This window comes from Dermochelys coriacea, chromosome 1 (genome assembly GCF_009764565.3).
Source record: "Dermochelys coriacea isolate rDerCor1 chromosome 1, rDerCor1.pri.v4, whole genome shotgun sequence".
NCBI classification, from domain to species: Eukaryota; Metazoa; Chordata; order Testudines; family Dermochelyidae; genus Dermochelys; species Dermochelys coriacea.
The window spans coordinates 235,697,213-235,714,700 of NC_050068.2; the positions used below are offsets into that span (position 1 = coordinate 235,697,213).

The 17,488-nt window shown below is 42.5% G+C and overlaps 1 protein-coding gene across 1 annotated transcript in view; it reads right to left on the bottom strand.

The window, feature by feature from the left end:
• PDE3A (phosphodiesterase 3A) overlaps nt 1-17,488 on the bottom strand; it is a 376,294-nt gene that overhangs the window by 134,889 nt on the left and 223,917 nt on the right. Inside the window, exon 2 of the mRNA XM_038380928.2 lies at nt 4,330-4,380. Coding sequence (XP_038236856.1) covers nt 4,330-4,380 — 51 coding nt within the window. The remainder of the gene's footprint in view (nt 1-4,329; nt 4,381-17,488) is intronic.

The following is a 17,488-nucleotide window of genomic DNA, read 5'->3' on the forward strand; positions in this document are numbered from 1 at the left end:
CAGCATCTGGACTCCCCCCACTGATCCCTCCACATCCAGACCCCCTGCTGAGCCCCAACCACCTTCACCTGGACCCCCTACAGAGACCTACAATCATTGCATCCAGCTCCCCCGACACCTGGATCCCCCACTGAGCTGCCCGCACCCAGATTGCCCCACACAGAACCCTCTCTACCCACACCTGAATCTCCCCACACTAAGCCCCTTCAGACTTGGATCCGCTGAGTCTGTGTACTGAGGCGGGAAACTGCACATTGATCTCCCACCTCCATGCAGCCAGTGGCCTGTGCTCCCCAATGCCATGCTGGAGCTTCTACATTTATTTGACAAATAAAATTGGCAGAATTTTGTAGAATTTTAAAATATTGTGTGCAGAATTTTTATTTTTGGCACAAAATGCCCTCAGGAGTATCTTATATAAGATATGAATGAGACAGTATGATCCAGTAGAAGACATGACAGATAGGATGTACCTTAATATTTGTGACCTGTACAGCAAATGCAGGATACATAACTAGGAATTTTTATAACATGGAAGGGTAACTTTGAATTTCTCAATTTTGTGTGCATGCATGCATGCATATATGCAAGATCTCTAAAGTTGCATTGAATTTTTAAATAAAAGTTTACAGTATTTTCTGGTGTTTGCAAGACACACAGGATGAGAAAAATAAACTTCTTTTGCAGCACTGTCTTTGATTCCAGAGAGATTTAATAAGGGTTTTACAATAAATATTTCTAACAATAGGTGTTACCTTCAAAGATCAAAATCAAATGATTCTTGTAATAACAATCTGTCTGCTCTCTATGAAGCAAATTACAATCCATTCTAACTAGATGAGCTCCATGTGCTCTAGTGCAGGAGGTACAGATTTCAATAATGGAGACTAGAAAAACTAGGGGATTGGTAAAGCTTGTCAGAATCACAATCAAAAGAATGAAGGACTCTTAGAATAAATAAATACATTAATAATAATAATAAATAGAAAAAGGAAGGAGATCTTGCTATGGAAGTTAGCAGCAGGTTAAGTGATATAGAAGTTTAGCCTTGTACTTTACAGATTTAAATTCCAGTCAACCACAGCGGCATGTAAGGAGATAAAACTCTTTTCAGAGTGAGGAATTCCCAGAAGCAGAGAGGCATTTTTGGGACATCCTGCACTACTTCAAGTTAGGCCTTCACCCTTTGTTTAACCCCCATAATCAGAAAGCACAAAATGAACACATTTTCCAAGTGGGTTATTAGAAAATGTACAGGGCACTACTGGATAATTTCTGCAGGCTTCAGACACAAACCAGAGATAACCTGCTTATTCATAATAGAAGAAACATCCTGATTGAAGGAGAGAGTTTGAGATTTTATTTTATAACAAGCAAATTGTTCCACTTCTTTCTCCCCCAAGGCACCTTGAGAGTGCTCATTGAAGAAAGAAGGCTCTAAAATCCAGTTCAGTGCTTTCTCTTCTTTATTCCAGGAGAATTAACAGACAATGGGAGATTATTCTACTGGCATGAGTTTTGTGATCTCGCTGTTTTAAAGCCCGCTTATGCTGAGCTACATGTTGACCAGCTAGGATTCAAGTTATTATAATTACTCTGATCCAAATAAATATATAGAAATCTCAAAAATAGACTCTTTTGTATTAGGAATTAAATAATGGACAAGAGTTTTCTATATTATGTATCTGTGAGTACCTGAAACAGGGACTCCTGGAATAAACCTTTATTTTAAAATACACAGAATTCTACAATACTAGACAAAAGCACTGCAGCATCATTATTATAAGCTACAGGGTTGTGGTACCACAGAACCCCCTAGAACTTTTCTTTTTAAAAGGGAAGCCTGTCTGAAATGTCATTCAAGATGAAAAAAGGAACAGTGTTGCTCCAGTTAGAATCCTACATAGAATAAGGTCCAGTACTGAGTTCAGTGAGGTGGTAAAAACATATAACCTCTTACCTATAACTCGTAACTGCTCACAAATCCCTCTCTGCTTCCTTCATTATGCAACCTGAACAACTTCGTCAAAATCTTTTTAGCAACAGTTTCACCCTGTTTAGCAACATTTGATAAGAGTACTCAATGGAAAGGTTTCACCTGGTCTTCACACAATAGATATTTCTTGAACCTGACTCAACACCCAGGAGTCCTCCCTATCTGAAATTAGGCCAAGCCATGGAAACCGTCCCATCCTCGGGAAGAAGAAACATGGAAAACCCAGCTGACTTAAGTCCTTTCTCAACCTTTCTGCCTGGGAGAAATCGTGTCTTATTGAAGTCAATGGCAAAATTCCCAATGACTTATAAAGGGCCAATATTTCACCCCTTCTCTATGCTGAAAGAACAGTATTTAAAAAAACACACCAAAACTTGAAGAACTCTAGATACTAGAATAATTACTGATTTTCTGCAACAAGACGTCTGTTTACTGCTCAGTCTGTCCTCTGCCTCTCCTTCTTTTTGAAATCCATTTAGCCTCCACTGCACTGCCAAATACAGACTTTTAATCTGCACCCAATCCTGCAGATACTCATTAAAGAGACACTAAACCTTTTGCTGCTTTAAGCAATGGCCTCTTCTGCTAGGATTGAAGCACTTATCACTATAAACATATATCACTACATTTTCAAGAGAGTCTAGTGATTTTAAGTGTGCCAAGTTTTGGTTTCAAAACTTGAGACATCTTTAAAGGGGACTGGTTTTCAAAAAAACCACAGAACCCTGTTTCCTGAACATCAGGCCCATTTAAAGTGTCTCATGTTTGGGACTGAAATATTGAAACACCATAAATCACTAGTAGAGTAGCAGCCATGTTAGTCTGTATTTGCAAAAATTTTTGCATAAATCACTAGACACTTTTGAAAATGTAGGCCATAGTGTTGGCTTAGGCCAGAATATCATAACTTTGATTTTCTTGACTTGTGTTTCTTTGCGTTACTATGTTAGAATAAGATTTGCCTCCTTGATTCACTCAGTGGATCTAAATTTTCTGCCAATTTAGACAGAGCAGATCATTAAAATCCCAATCCGCTGGGAAGACCCAAGAGGTAAACTTTAACTCTTCATGCATTTGAGCAGAGTTTTATAAAATATTACATATTTATAGGCCTAACACAGCAGTGCAAAACAGATTTTGGAATGAATTTTAAATTTTGTTGCATTTCTATGAGGATTGGGTTTAATTGGAATTTGTAGGTAAAGTTTTTAGATTTTTTTTTATCTGGACAACCAACAGAAGTAATGACAAACTGCACAACATTATTTTTCAAATTGAAAGTAGTGAACCCTGTAAAAACTGATATATATGTGACCATACAGAAGTGTCTATTTCTCATTTAAAAGGCTGATGTTTCTGCGATTTTTGGAAGAGGGACAGAAGGTTTGACAATCCTGTTCACTACACCAATTGCCACAAACCAGTAAAGATAATAAGTAAGCAGGAACTTTCTTAGGAGCAGAAACTTCTATGAAGTGGGTTTAGGCTTAGATCTTAGTATTTGTATAATGATCCTTGATATAAGAGAACGATGAAAAGAAATCTAAAGTTTGGGGGTTTTAGTTATTGACTCAGATAATTTCAACACGAGAGTTCTTTGCCCCTACAGGAAATCTCTTGATCATCAGACTGGTAGCTATGTGTCCTCTGAAGCACAACCCTATGACTTGGTTTCTATAGATGTATTTTTATCCGTCAGCATGATACTATTATCAAAACTGCTGTTATTTCTTTGATTTTAGGATGAGTCAAGGTAGAAGAAGTGGCTACGAACAATTCCCATAAAATTCTATGTTACCATCAAATCTGTTTATCCTTGTACTGTAGGGGAGTACCACAGAGCTTTATAGATGGTATTTCATATGTAAACAGAAAAAAATATAATTATCTACAATATCTGAAAATGCAGAGTTACAAACTTAATAGATAGACAATAGAGTTAAAAAAGACATGCCAACACATCTAATCCATCCTCCTGCCAATGCAAGAATGTTATCTGACTGTTGCAGTTTGAACATGACTGCTATTAAATCAAAGTTGTCACCATTTTAAACTCTTTTTGGCCCTCTCCTGCAAACATGCATGTGACTAAATTTTCTTATGTGAATAGCCCCACTCGCTTGAATAGATCTATTCAAATATGCTTGTTTACAGGATTTAGCCCTTAATTTACCCTTTCAGTACTCAACAGCAGCATATATTGTTACTGATTTTCTTAAATTCTGCTCTCTCCAGGACAAGTTCAGCAGACAAAGGAACATATTCCAAAAAAAACAAGCACCCAACCACAAATTACAAGAGAACAGCAAGTGAAAAATCCAGCTCTAACTGACCTGTGATCCTCTGGACCCTCGTTTGTGATCCCATTCAGAATGCCCCATGAGCTAAAAAAAGAGAGGAAAACAAAGTTTATGGTAAGCAATAGGTTATGCTGATTTGCTATAAATGGAAGAGTCATGTTCTTTGATATTCTGTATAGTTTTTCTTTTAAAACATGTTTGCTTATTTTTCCTGTTTAATTAAAATACATATTTTAGCCAGTAATTAACATTGTAATTTTTTTAAAAAGGTATCTATGCTTATTACTTTAATTTTGCATGTGTAAAATTGTTGGGGCCAGATCACATCTGCTCCTATACAAGCAAAACAGATTGTGCTTGTGTAGGTAAAACTCCCACTCACATTGATAAAGATTTGGCCAGGTGTTCAATATGGCCTTGGCAAGAGGGATATTACTATATGTTAACAACTGCATTATCAAGGGGAGTTAACTGTTGACAACATGCTAATGTACATCTTACATCAGGTGTAAAGTTAAAATCACTCCACTATGTTGGGAAAAAAAGGCTAAGTCATTTGTGAAACAGATGAGATGAGCTCAGTGTTTTCTAAATATAATCTCTCACTGAAACTAAGATTATACAACTGCTAAAGTAACATTGTTCATGCTTAATTTATTTTCTGTGGGCCAAATTCTACCGTCAGTTATACATGCAAGTTACTCTTCATGAGATTGCACTGATGTAGGTGCAGCCACCAAACATGGGATTGCATTGAGTTATGTGGGGTTGTATGAGCATCCCTAAGAGTAGCATTTGGCGTTCTGCATTTTCTCTGGCTGACTTTAGAATTTTGGGCTTATACCTTGACACACAACACACACACGCAGGGTTTAAATAAGAAAGTTGATATTTAATATGTTGTGTTGCATCACCCTTGAAGATGGCAACAGACTTCTAAATTGTTAGCCTAACAATAAGGGACATTGTGGTAGACCATTCCTTATGGGCTGCCTTGTGTACTGTCTACAGGCATAAAACGGGCAAAGACCGAGAAACCAAGAGCAATTAGTCTTTGCTACTCATACAAGCATAACTTTATTCAAATATACAAACAGCAACGTGATAATACGAGGATGAATATAAAGTGAGTGAACTCATTACTAATTATCCCAAATTCCTTTCCTTGCTATTGTCTTCACTTCCCAATTTCTCCCTCTCTCCATGTGCCTTCCCAAAGGAAAGGATGATACAACCAGAATGCACATACTTGGTTCAGCACTAAACTAAATTTTACAGTCCATGCTTCTTGCTATATGTGCACTGGAAACTCTGATCACAAGATAAAAAGCATTAAAGCTGTTTTTTAAAAGAAGGGGAAAACCACACACACATACACAAAAATACTTATCTGTTCCAATTGTTCCTTCCTGTCATTTCCTTCACGGGCCCCCATTATATGTAGTTCTTTTATAATTACTTCGCCTCCCAGTTTGAGATAAAACATTCATACAGATGACTGCTCGATAATCAGAAGCAATGGAAATTGCAAGGTCTGACCCAACTTGACCCTTTTTGTTAAAACCAGAATCTAGTTACTTGATGATGGTGACTGGGACAGAGAAAGTGTTCTTTGAAGGCATTCCCCTGGAGAACAGGGGTGTGGCAAGAGTTCCATGATTGCTGGGCAGACATGCAGGCTAGATAGCTAAGAAGGGCGGTTTATATATGGAATACATAAAATCTTGAAATAAATACGTAAAAATAAAATAAAAAACTAGCAATGACTAGGTCTAAGGGCAACTGGGGAGGAAGAAAAAAACAGGAGGAAACAGAATATATATGTAAAAAAAAAGATCATTTTGTTTGTAGGTTGCATCCCTTTCCCCTCCTCTGTTTATATCATTTAGCCTCTCTCTCTTCTGGCTTCCTCTCCAATTGTACAGCACCTAGTATTTTGAACAGCCATCTAATAAATGATAGGTAGCATATATAGGTTAAGAAAAGGTAGAAAGGTACAAACTCTGTGACCCTAGGAACTCCTTTATTCACACCCGACATACTATTGCAGTGACATTTGTACAATATAAGTATTGAGGTATCATAGGAAAGCTACCACCACACTGGTTATTAATATAATTGTAAAATACATGTTCACTTTATATGTGAAGTTATGAATTCCCTCTGTATGATATTTCAAACGTTCTTGAAGCAGAAAAGTCTGGGGAGTGGGTAAACAGGTTTTTTTCCAGTCAAAGGAAAGATCAATGCCCCATCAGGTTCAATCACAAAATCGTAGGACTAGGAGTGACCTCAAAACGTCATCTAGTACATTTCCCTGAACTCATGCCTGTACTAAGTATTATCTAGACCATCCTGGACAGGTGTTTGTCTAACTTGCTCTTAAAAATCTCCAATGATGGAGTTTCCACAGCCTCCCTTGGCAATTTATTCCAGTGCTTAACCACCCTGATAGGAAGTTTTTCCTAATTTCCAAACTTCTAAACTGCTGTTGTTGCAATTTAAGCCCACAGCTTCTTGTCCTATCCTCAGAGGTTAAGGACAATTTTTCTCCCTCCTCCTTGTGGCAAAACTGTTGCTTTTTGAAATTTGAAAACCATTATGTCCTCTATCAGTCTTCTCTTCTCCAGACTAAACAAACCCAATTTTTTCCAATCTTCCCTCATAGGTCATGTTTTCTGGACCTTGAATCATTTTGTTGTCCACATATTTCCTGAAATGTGGTACTCAGAACTGAACACAGTACTCCAGCTGAGGCCATATCAGCGTGGAGTAGAGTGGAATTGGCAACCTCAGTCAAGTGGCCATTTATTAGCATATCTGAGGCTGCAGTGACAGTTCAATTTATGTTGTAAAAAGTACCAATGGGGAGAAAACCAGCATGGAACCTTCTCCATCAGACTCCATGGCACCTTTTCTCACAGTAGGAGCATGGAACTTTGAGAAGAATAAATTTCAAAAGTTCAGCAAAATATAAAAGAGAGGGACAATACCCTAAATTACCTTTTGCTTGGCATTTTGTAAGAAATCCTGACCAAGGAGGTGGTCAGCCATCTTACCCTAAATTACCTTTTGCTTGGCATTTTGTAAGAAATCCTGACCAAGGAGGTGGTCAGCCATCTTACCCTAAATTACCTTTTGCTTGGCATTTTGTAAGAAATCCTGACCAAGGAGGTGGTCAGCCATCTTATCCAACCAAGGATATGTGGTAAGAATCTTACCTTGAACAAGCCTGTAGTTTTGTTGAGTTTTAGCCACTAGAAAACATTTTCCACTTTTATGTGTTTATAACCATTTCTGACTTTATTCCTTATACTTAAAAAACTCACTTAAAACCTCTCTGATTAAATAATCTAGTTTTAGTTTTATTCTGTATTAGTCCAGTGCTGTATTTGACTTGAAGTGATTATTAATGCTAGTTAAAGCAAAAAGCTGCTGGCCTTTCTCTCTTTAAAGGAGCAGTTAATCTTATGACTCCTTGGAATGTTCCAGCAGAGGGCTGGGCATCTCCAAGAAGACTGTTTTGGGGAAATTCAGGACTGGGAGGTGCATTAGGAGTCACTTGGATAGTAGTAACCAAGGCTGGTGGAGACCAGAGCGTAAACAAGTAGGCTGCTGGAGTCAGAATTGCTGAACCAGGGCTGCTTATCACACAGATAATAAAATGATTAGTCGCCTTCTCGTAACTGTTGTTCTTCGAGAGGTGTTGCTCATGTCGATTCCAATTAGGTGTGTGCATGCACCATGCGCAGAGTTCGCTGGAAGGTTTTTCCCCTAACAGCACCCGTTGGGTCGGCTCTGGAGCCCCCTGGAGTCGTGCCTTCATGGCGCCACATATAGGGCCCTGCTGACATTCCACCTCTCCAGTTCCTTCTTGCCAGATACTCCGAAAGAGGGGAAGGTGGGTGGGTTTGGAATGGATATGAGCACCACATCTCAAAGAACAACAGTTATGAGAAGGTGAGTAACTGTTTTTTCTTCTTCGAGTGCTTGCTCATATCGACTCCACTTAGATGACTCCCAAGGGCCTTACCTAGGACATGGGGTCAGAGTTTATGCAATTGCGGACTGAAGCACAGCCCTGCTGAACCCTGCATCACCCCGGCATGCTAGGTGATGGCATAATGTGAAGTGAAGGTGTGAACCGAAGACCACGTAGCTACCCTGCAGATCTCCTGGATCGGTACCTGGGCCAGGAAAGCCACCAAAGACACCTGAGCTCTAGTGGAGTGTGCAGTCAGAGTGGGGGCAGAGATCTTAACGAGGTCATAACAAACCCCGATACAGGATGTGATCCATGACAATATCCTTTGTGGGGACACTGGGAGGCATTTCATCCTGTCTGCCACAGCAACAAACATCTGGTTCGACTTATGGAACTGCTTAGTTCATTCAATATAAAAAGCCAATGCATGCCACACATCCAGGGAATGGAGTCTGTGCTGACGGCTATTGGCACGAGGTTTTGGGAAAAAGACCGGAAGAAATAGCTCGATTGGCATGGAAATTTGAGACCACCTTCAGGAGGAATGCAGAGTGGGGTTGCAGTTGCACCTTATCTTTATAGAAAAGAGTCGGATGTGAGACCCTTGAGCTCAGACATCCTTCTGGCTGATGTTATTGCAACCAAAAAGACCACCTTATAGGAAAGGTAGAGAAGTGAGCACATTGCTAGGGGTTCGAACGGGGGCCCCATCAGCCTAGAAAGTACCAAGTTAAGGTCCTAAGTGGGCATGGGCCGCCGAATATGAAGATATAATCCTTTCAACCCCTTGCGGAACCGTCGCACTATTTTGTTAGTGAAGATGGTGCATCCATGCTCTCCTGGGTGAAAAGCTGTGATGGCAGCCAGGTGAACCTTTATCGAGGAGTGAGACAAGCCCTGCTGTTTCAATTTTCGGAGGTAGTCCAATATAAAGGGGACCGATGATTTTGTTGGAGGGATATGGCTCTGTGAGCACCAAAATTGTGAATCTCTTCCACTTGGCTAGGTAAGTTGCTCTGGTCGAAGATTTTCTGCTACCCAGAAGAACCTTCCTAACGGGGTCTAAGCATGTGAGGTTTAGTGGATTCAACCACGTAGCTTCCAAGCCGTGAGGTGGAGACATTCGAGATTGGGGGTGTTGAAGTCTTCTGTGATGCTGAGTGATGAGGTCCGGAATTAGCGGTAGAGTGATTGGAATATCCACCAATAGCTCCAGTAGCCTGGTGTACCAATGCTGATATGGCCAGGCCAGTGCCACCAGGATCACCGAGGTTCAGTCGGATTTTGAGGAGGACCTTGTGAATCAGCGGTATAGGAGGAAACACCTAGAACAGGCAGTCCTTCCATGGAAGCAGAAACGTGTCTGCCAACTGAATCCGGGCTGTGGTTATGGAAGCAGCAGAATTAGGCACTTCCTGTTAGCCCGTGTGATGAACAGATAGATCTGGGGAACTCTCTACTGCTGGAAGATATTGTTTATTACATCCGGGTTGACAGACCACTCGTGGTTGTGAAAAGACCTGCTGAGGTGGTCTGCTTCCTTCTGTGACCCTGGAAGCTAGGACACTTCTAAAAGTATGGAATATGCTATCCAGAACTCCCAGAGCATGCGGGCTTCCTGACACAGGAGAGAGGAGCATGCTCCCCCTGTCTGTTGATATAAAACATCGCTGTTGTATTGTCTGACAGGACCGATATTCACTTGCCCTCCCCGAGAGGCTGAAAGGCTTGACATGCCAGCCTGACTGCCCTGAGCTCCCTTACATTGATGTGAAACATCAATTCCTCCTGAGACCAGAGGCCCTGAGTTCTGTGTTCCCCAAAGTGTGCGCCTTCACCCCATGACCAAGGCATTGGTGGTCAGACATAGGGATGGACGGGATTTGGAAAACAGCAAGTGAGAGTCGAGCCACCAGTGAAGAGACTTGAGAACCTCCACTGGAAGGGTAACCACCATGTCTAGACTGTGCCTGCTTGGTCGGTACACCAATGCCAACCAAGCTTGGAGAGGTCTAAGTCTGAGCCTCACATGTTGTGCTACATATGTGCAAGATGCCATGTGACCTAGGAGTTTTAAGCAACTCCTTACTAGGGATTCGTTTGTGATCCTGATGTCATGAATGGCCTGGAAGCGGGATTGGTGCAGGAACACTCTGGCCTGTGTTGCCCCTATTAACTCTATTCTCTGAGTAGGGATGAGTTTTGACTTTTGAGTGTTTAGGAAGAGGCACGATGCATTGAAGGTGGATTTTATGAAGGAGACATGTTGATCCACTTGTGTTCTGGACCAGTCCTTGACTAGGCAGTCGTCTAGGTAAGGAAATACCTGAACCTGACTTTTCTGCAGAAAAGTGGCCATGACTGACATACGTTTGGTAAACACCAGAGGTGCCGATGATAGGCCAAATGGTAGTACTGTGAATTGGCAGTGGGAATTCCTAACTGTAAACCGTAAGCACCATCTGTGGGGCAGAATTATGGAAACGTGGAAGTATGCATCCTTCAAGTCAAGGGCGGCATACCAATCTCCTGGATCCAGGGACGGGACGATAGTGGCCAAAGAGACCATTTGAAACTTTAGTTTCTTCATGAACGTGTTGAGGTTGCACAGGTCCAAGATGGGTCTGAGGCCCCCTTTTGCTTTCAGTATTAGGAAATACCAGGAGGAAAACCCCTTTCCCCTGAGCTCCAGCGGAACCTCCTCCACAGCCTCCGCCGATAAGAGGGTTTGTAGCTCCTGGATGAGAAGTTGCTTATGTCCCTGAAGAGGGAGGGGGAATGAGCGGGGGCGAGGAAAATTGGAGAGAACATCCCATCTCTATCATGCGGAGGACCCAACGGTCTGAGGTGATTTGGGACCATGCTTGGTAGAAATGGGACAGATGTTCCGAAAGCGGGAAGGAAGGATCCAGTTGAGAGGTTGGTATAACGCCCTCGGGCGTATCCTCAAAAGGTCTGCCTAAGGCCTGGTGGCTGCCTGGATGACTCAAACCCCCATTGATCTTAAAATGGCTCGGGAGTCTTTCAAACTGTGGCGTCTTGAGTCCATTTTCTCCAAAAATAATGTGGCCCCCTCAAACGGTAGGTCCTGCACTGTTTGTTGGACCTCCCTGGGGAGGCCCGAGACCTGCAGCCATGAGCAAAGGCGCACTGCGATGCCCGGAGACATCGTCCGCGTTGCAGAGTCCCCTGAGTCCAATGCCACTTGCAGAGTTTTGGCGACTCTTTTGCCCTCATCCATGAGAGTTGAGAATTCCGGCTTGTGGGACAAGGTCTGAGAATTTGGACATTGTGTCCCATGACTTGAAGTTATAACGGCTAAGGACTGCTTGCTGGTTTGTGATATGAAGCTGGAGCCCTCCAGTGGAGTATATCTTCCTCCCAAAGAGGTCCAGCTTCTTTGAGGAGTAGGCCCTTGCCTCACCCTTGCGTTAACGGCCGCCACTACCAATGAGTCCGGCGTGGGATGGGTAAACAAGTATTCATAGCCCTTGGAAGGCACAAAGTTCTTTCTCTCAACTTCCTTATCTGCAGGACCCAGAGAGGATGGCGTTTGCCACAGAGTTTGTGTGTTCTCCTGAATGGTCTTTATCAGGGGAAGGGCCACCCTGCTGGGTCCTGCTAGGGATAAAATGTCCACCATTGGGTCTGACACCTCAGTGACCTCCTCCATCTGTATCCCGAGGTTCTGAGTGACCCATCTCAAAAGTTCAAGGTGGGTTAGGCTATTGGGAAAGGGAGGCCCCAAGGATGTTCCTGCCACTGCCTTATCTAGAGACGATGATGAGGAGCCCGGAATATGGGAGGGCCCTTCCTGCCCATCCGGCTCCTCAAAAGGCTACGGCTCTGATTGTAGCTGCGGTGCCAGGTATGGTGTCCGTGCTGGGTCTGTTGTTGGTGCTGGGCCCGGTACCGATTGTGGCACTGGCAGTAGTAGCAGTGGCTGATGCCTAGAAGAAATCCCTGGCCCTGGAAGCAGTCCTTCTCTCAGATGTGTCAAAAAATATCGTGACAAGGCAAACCCCTGGGACTGGTGGTAACCCCATGGGGTCCAGAAGGGCCACTGGTTCGGCATCTGAACCAGCATCTGCCATTGTGGTGGCCACAGTACTGGGAGAAACTTTGGGTCATCCCCGCTGTCTGGGAGTGCCGGCGGCTACGGGGTTGGCTGCTCTGGGACACGTATGAGTCAGTGTCTGATGTAGACTCCGATGAGTTTGCATGCAGGGACCATGATGGAGCCGTGCCCGTTGGTGCTGGGGATTGGTGCCAGGGCAATGTACATCATTGCCGAGTCATAGCCAGCTTGCCCCCTGGACTGCACTGTTGGCCTCTGAGTCATTTGGGGCCTTGGGACCGGTGCTTTGACACCGTGGTCGGGGGATTTTAGACTTATCAGTGTTATCAGGTCCCATGCTGCCTCATAAATCTTGGGTGTGGAAGGGAGGTCTAAATCCTCCAACTGGGTCTCCTCCGGTGGCACTGGACTCAACAGTCCCTCCCGAGGGCCCAGAGTCGACGGTGCTGGCTGTTGAGTTGGAAGGGAGGTGCGGTCTTGCACTAGTCGCCCTCCCTTGGATAGTTCTTATTCCCTTGCATAGGAAGGGGAGCGCCCTCTATCAGGCTTCTTCAGGACAGGAGACAGAGAGGGGTGCCAAGATTGATCCCGCGTCATGCTCGTCACCAGCGAATGCCGGTGCCTAAAGTCTCTGAACTCAGAGTCCTTCCTCGGCAAACCCCGCACAGCTTAAACCCCTGGGTCTGAGGCATGCCCCGGGCCCAGGAGAGGGATGGGGAAACTGAGGAGTGAAACATCCCCCAGCACCCCAAGTCCAAATGTCTAACTAACTACAACAATTTTTTAAACTATCTTTAACTATTTACAGAAATATACACTAGAGGATCACTCGTTGAAGACGAGAGATGAAACGCTCCGATGACCGTCACTGATGGTAAGAAGGAAATGGAGAGGCGATGGGTCGGCAGGGTCCTATATGCGGCGCCATGAAGGTGCAACTCCAGGGGGCTCCAGAGCAGACCCGACGGGTGCTACTAGGGGAAAAACCTTCTGGCAAACTGTGCACATGGCATGCACATACCTAATTGGAATAGATGGGAGCAATCACTCAAAGAAGAACAGTGCATGCTTCTATGATGGCTGGGAGTGTTCAGATAGGGAGCTACAGCAATCAAGCATTTTAAGGAATTCAGGGTTACAGGTCAACAGTGACAACCTCCCACTGGTCATGTTCTGGGTTGCAATTCAGACAAAACCCACTTGCATAGTGAGAGGGAAATTAGAACCGATAGCCTTTCTGCTGACTCCCTAGTTTTATTGAAAATACTTTTCTGTTCCACTTACTTTGTTACTGAAAATGATTGCTGTGCCAATTTTCACCATTTGTTGCTCCTTATTGTTACACTTGTTTATTACTGTATTAAATAGTGCCTGGATATTGATATCTCAATGGATAATTGACATTTTAAAAGCTACAAAGAGGTTATCTGCCCAAGCATATTGTTCCTCAACTCTACTTCCAGTGAAACCCTCATCTATACCTTCAACTCCCTACTCTACTGCCTTGAGTCCCCAGACTCTAGCACTTATGCAAAGAAGCTGCCTGCTTTCTGAAATGGACAAGAAATCTGTCCACTTATCCTTGTCCTCAAACATTTCCAATGGCTCCCCATTTTTTCCATGTTCCTCCTAGGAAATTGCCCTTTTGGTTTCAACTTATTTTAAACGTTTGTACTGCATAGAACTTGTTCTCGCCACACCTCCATCCTGTTCCCTCTATTTTCCTTATATTGGCCTCTTTCGTCCTGGTTTCTTCTTTGTCCCATCTCACAATTTTGCAGCTGGTGGTGCAAGAACCGTCTCCACTGCAGCTCCTTGTGTCTAGAGCAGCCTTCCTGAGTCTCTCTTCCTCCTCCATGGTTCAATCCATTTTTAAATCTCATCTGAAACCATATCTTTTCAACACCTGTTAGTTTTTCTCCCTTTTCGCTGTTTATTTTAAATGCTATAAAGTATTTAGTGTCTCAATCCTGCAAAGACTTATGCCTTTGCTTAACTTTAGATACTGTGAATAGTCTCACTGAAGACAACTGAGCTGCACTTCTAGTACCTAAAGTTAAACAGGTGCATAAGTCTTTGCAGGACTGGGGCTTCAAAAAGTTTATGTGAATGATGCAACTGGAAATAGAGTGGAGGTCTGGCATTTGTTGCCACAAATATGTCCAGAGGTTCCTTTATCTGCCACCCCATCAACAAACTTTAAAAGAAAAATAAATATTTTTGTATGTATAAGAAAAAATAACCCAGTGTAACTGATCCAAATACAGGGAGTGGCAAAAAAGTGCTATGTACACTAGTTCCCTAGATATTCAGGAGCATGGGGAGCGTACCATAGTTCAGAGGCACATGCTGTAGGCACTCCCAGAGTTAGGCCCTTCAGCCTCTAGTCCCAGGTGGGTTCCCACAAATATTCAGAGCCTGATGAATAATTAAGGATTGCTTTACTAGGGCTGTCAAAAATGAACAGTGCAATTGCCCTAAGAACAACTGCTTTTAACATTTCCAAATTAAAAGAGAGAGAGAAACAACACACAGCAGTTCCCAATCCACACCCTATGGGCAGCTCAGTGCCAGAATACAAAAGTGGCACTCTTCCGACCTAGTGCTAGGGATACTTAGTCCAGGCACTTCTCTCCCACAGGCAAGCATGCACTGGTCTGCAGAACCCCTGTCCTGAGTCCAGTTGTTTTGTCCAGCACCTTTTTTCAGGCCTGTCCATACAGCCACTTCTGACTATCCATCAGCCATCGCTAACACTGGCTCCCTTGCCAGGAACCACAGGCCTAATTCTCAGTACTTCAGTCCTAGCTCCTAAACTGTTTGCCTTATTTCCGCAGCCAGTACTTTGGCTTGCTACTCCTGCTCATAGGAAGCCTCCTGCTTCCTACTGAGCCAAGTCCCCCATGATCTCTGGTATTATTCCTTGTCATGTGCTAGTGGGATTAAAGCAGGGGTTCTCAAACTGGGGGTTGGGACTCCTGAGGGGATCACAAGGTTATTACATGGGGCGTCGCGAGCTGTCAGCCTCTACCTCAAACCCCGCTTTGCTTCCAACATTTGTAATGGTGCTAAATACATTTTAAAAAGTGTTTTTCATTTATAAGAGGGGGTTGCACTCAGAGCCTTGGTATGTGAAACAGGTCACCAGTACAAAAATTTGAGAACCACTGAATTAGAGAGTCCTTTGCTATTTGGAGATTACACTGTGCCAAGTAAGGACCTAGATGCTTTATTATAATAGCTAGGTTTGTTTTTTTTTACTCTCTCACAATATAACTATTAAAGTTGTTTACTGAAGGGAGGCCAAATTCATCGGTGGAGTAAGTAGTCATGAGTTCACTGAAAACATTGGAATTATTCCTGTTTATGACAGCAATGGTTTGGCACCAATTTTGTTAGCAAACTACCATAGCTCCTAGTAGCAAACTACAGAACCCATATGCTTTTCATTTCATTTCTCGACAAATGTGTCTTCATGAAATCTGGCATGTTTGTTTTTTGCTGCTGCCATGATAGGCTCCCTAATGCAAGGCAAACTTAGCAAACATTGTTCTCACACTGCACCCTGAGCATGCATTATATTAGCACATTTTACTGAATTAACACTGTGGTGTAACCTGCTGATATGAAATAAAAATTACAGGACAAGGAGAGACTTCTACAATTCCAGACTATTTTCAAGCACAGCAATAAACTTATATTCTTAGAAGTTGTGCCTACAGAATCAACATTTCTTCTTTTATAACCTACAGAAATCTGGTTTGCATTAAAGTTTAGTTAATCAAAATACAGAATAACGACTTTTTTCCCTTGTCAAGCTATAACATTCTTGTTCACATCTGCAGTGGCCCGTAGCATATGAAAGAAGGGGGAAGAATCACTCTTGTTCCAGAGCTTTGGGTTTTATAAGAACACACAAATACAGTAGCTGTAACACAACCTTTGCAAGCACAACACATAACCTTTGCAAGCACAACAAGTTTTTCTATAATGGGCCAATTTACTAGTTACCGCATTGTTTACCTCTGCATGCCACGCTTTGTCAGAGAAGTTCCAAAGCTTGAAAAGATTTCCTTTCAATGGGTAATCAGTGAGCGCTAGAACACAACACACAGAACACCAGCAAAGCACTTATGCCAGACTAATGCTCTTCCAAATTCACTATTTCTACAAGTTTAACAAAAATCAGGAGATGTAGAAAAGTTAATAGTTCTTAAAATACCACAGTTAGAAAGACACAAAGTCCAGATGAGTCTATTCTCAATCTTTTGAAATTATAACGAGTGAAGGAAACACAGCTTTACTGGATCAGGACATGCACGAGAAAGAGGACAGACATGAGAATGGATTTTAAGTGGCAGGATGCAAGTTTATTAACTTTAATACCAAAAGGTGAGCAAAACTCTTTAACAAATTAAATAAAGGTAAAAAAATTAAAAGGAGAGAGAAATGTAGAAGTATAGGTAAAACTGGGCAAGCCATAGTGAGACTGTAGGGTGATACTTCTTTTATGAAGTCTTTTATAAAGACTGCTATCTTGTTCTCTAGAATTTGAGATTTTTTTTTTTAAAATGAATTAAGTCTTCAACACTCACGGTTGTGAAGAAAATGTTCAAAATGTTAACCAGATGTAAACCAATGAAGCGATGTTTGTCAAAGTATGCAAAAATCCTGATAGAACAGCATCAATTACCTCTATTCATCTTAAAGGCTGTTAATGCTGAAGCATAACAAAAATTTAAATGTGAATACAACATTACTAACTCTCACAATGTTAATGCGAGTTTTGGGATATTTGATGTTTTTCCTCAAATCCTCAGTTTCCTGAGAGATATGATAGGGTGAAACTCTCAGCTTTTAATAAAAAACACACTCCACATTTCTAGTCCTTATGAGGGTAGACAAAAGCTTGTAAAGGTGACTACATTAGTTTTATTCAAAAGTCATGATTTTTTTAGGCCTGACTGATGATTTTTGAACACTTGGGACAGGCAATACTATGAATATTGTTGACTATGTCACTATTGACCAAAGCATGAAAAAACAGGAGCACTCATATTATGAAGATCTGTGTAACATGGGGGGGGGGGGAAGAGAGAGAGAGAGAGAGAGAGAGAGAGAGTGTGTGT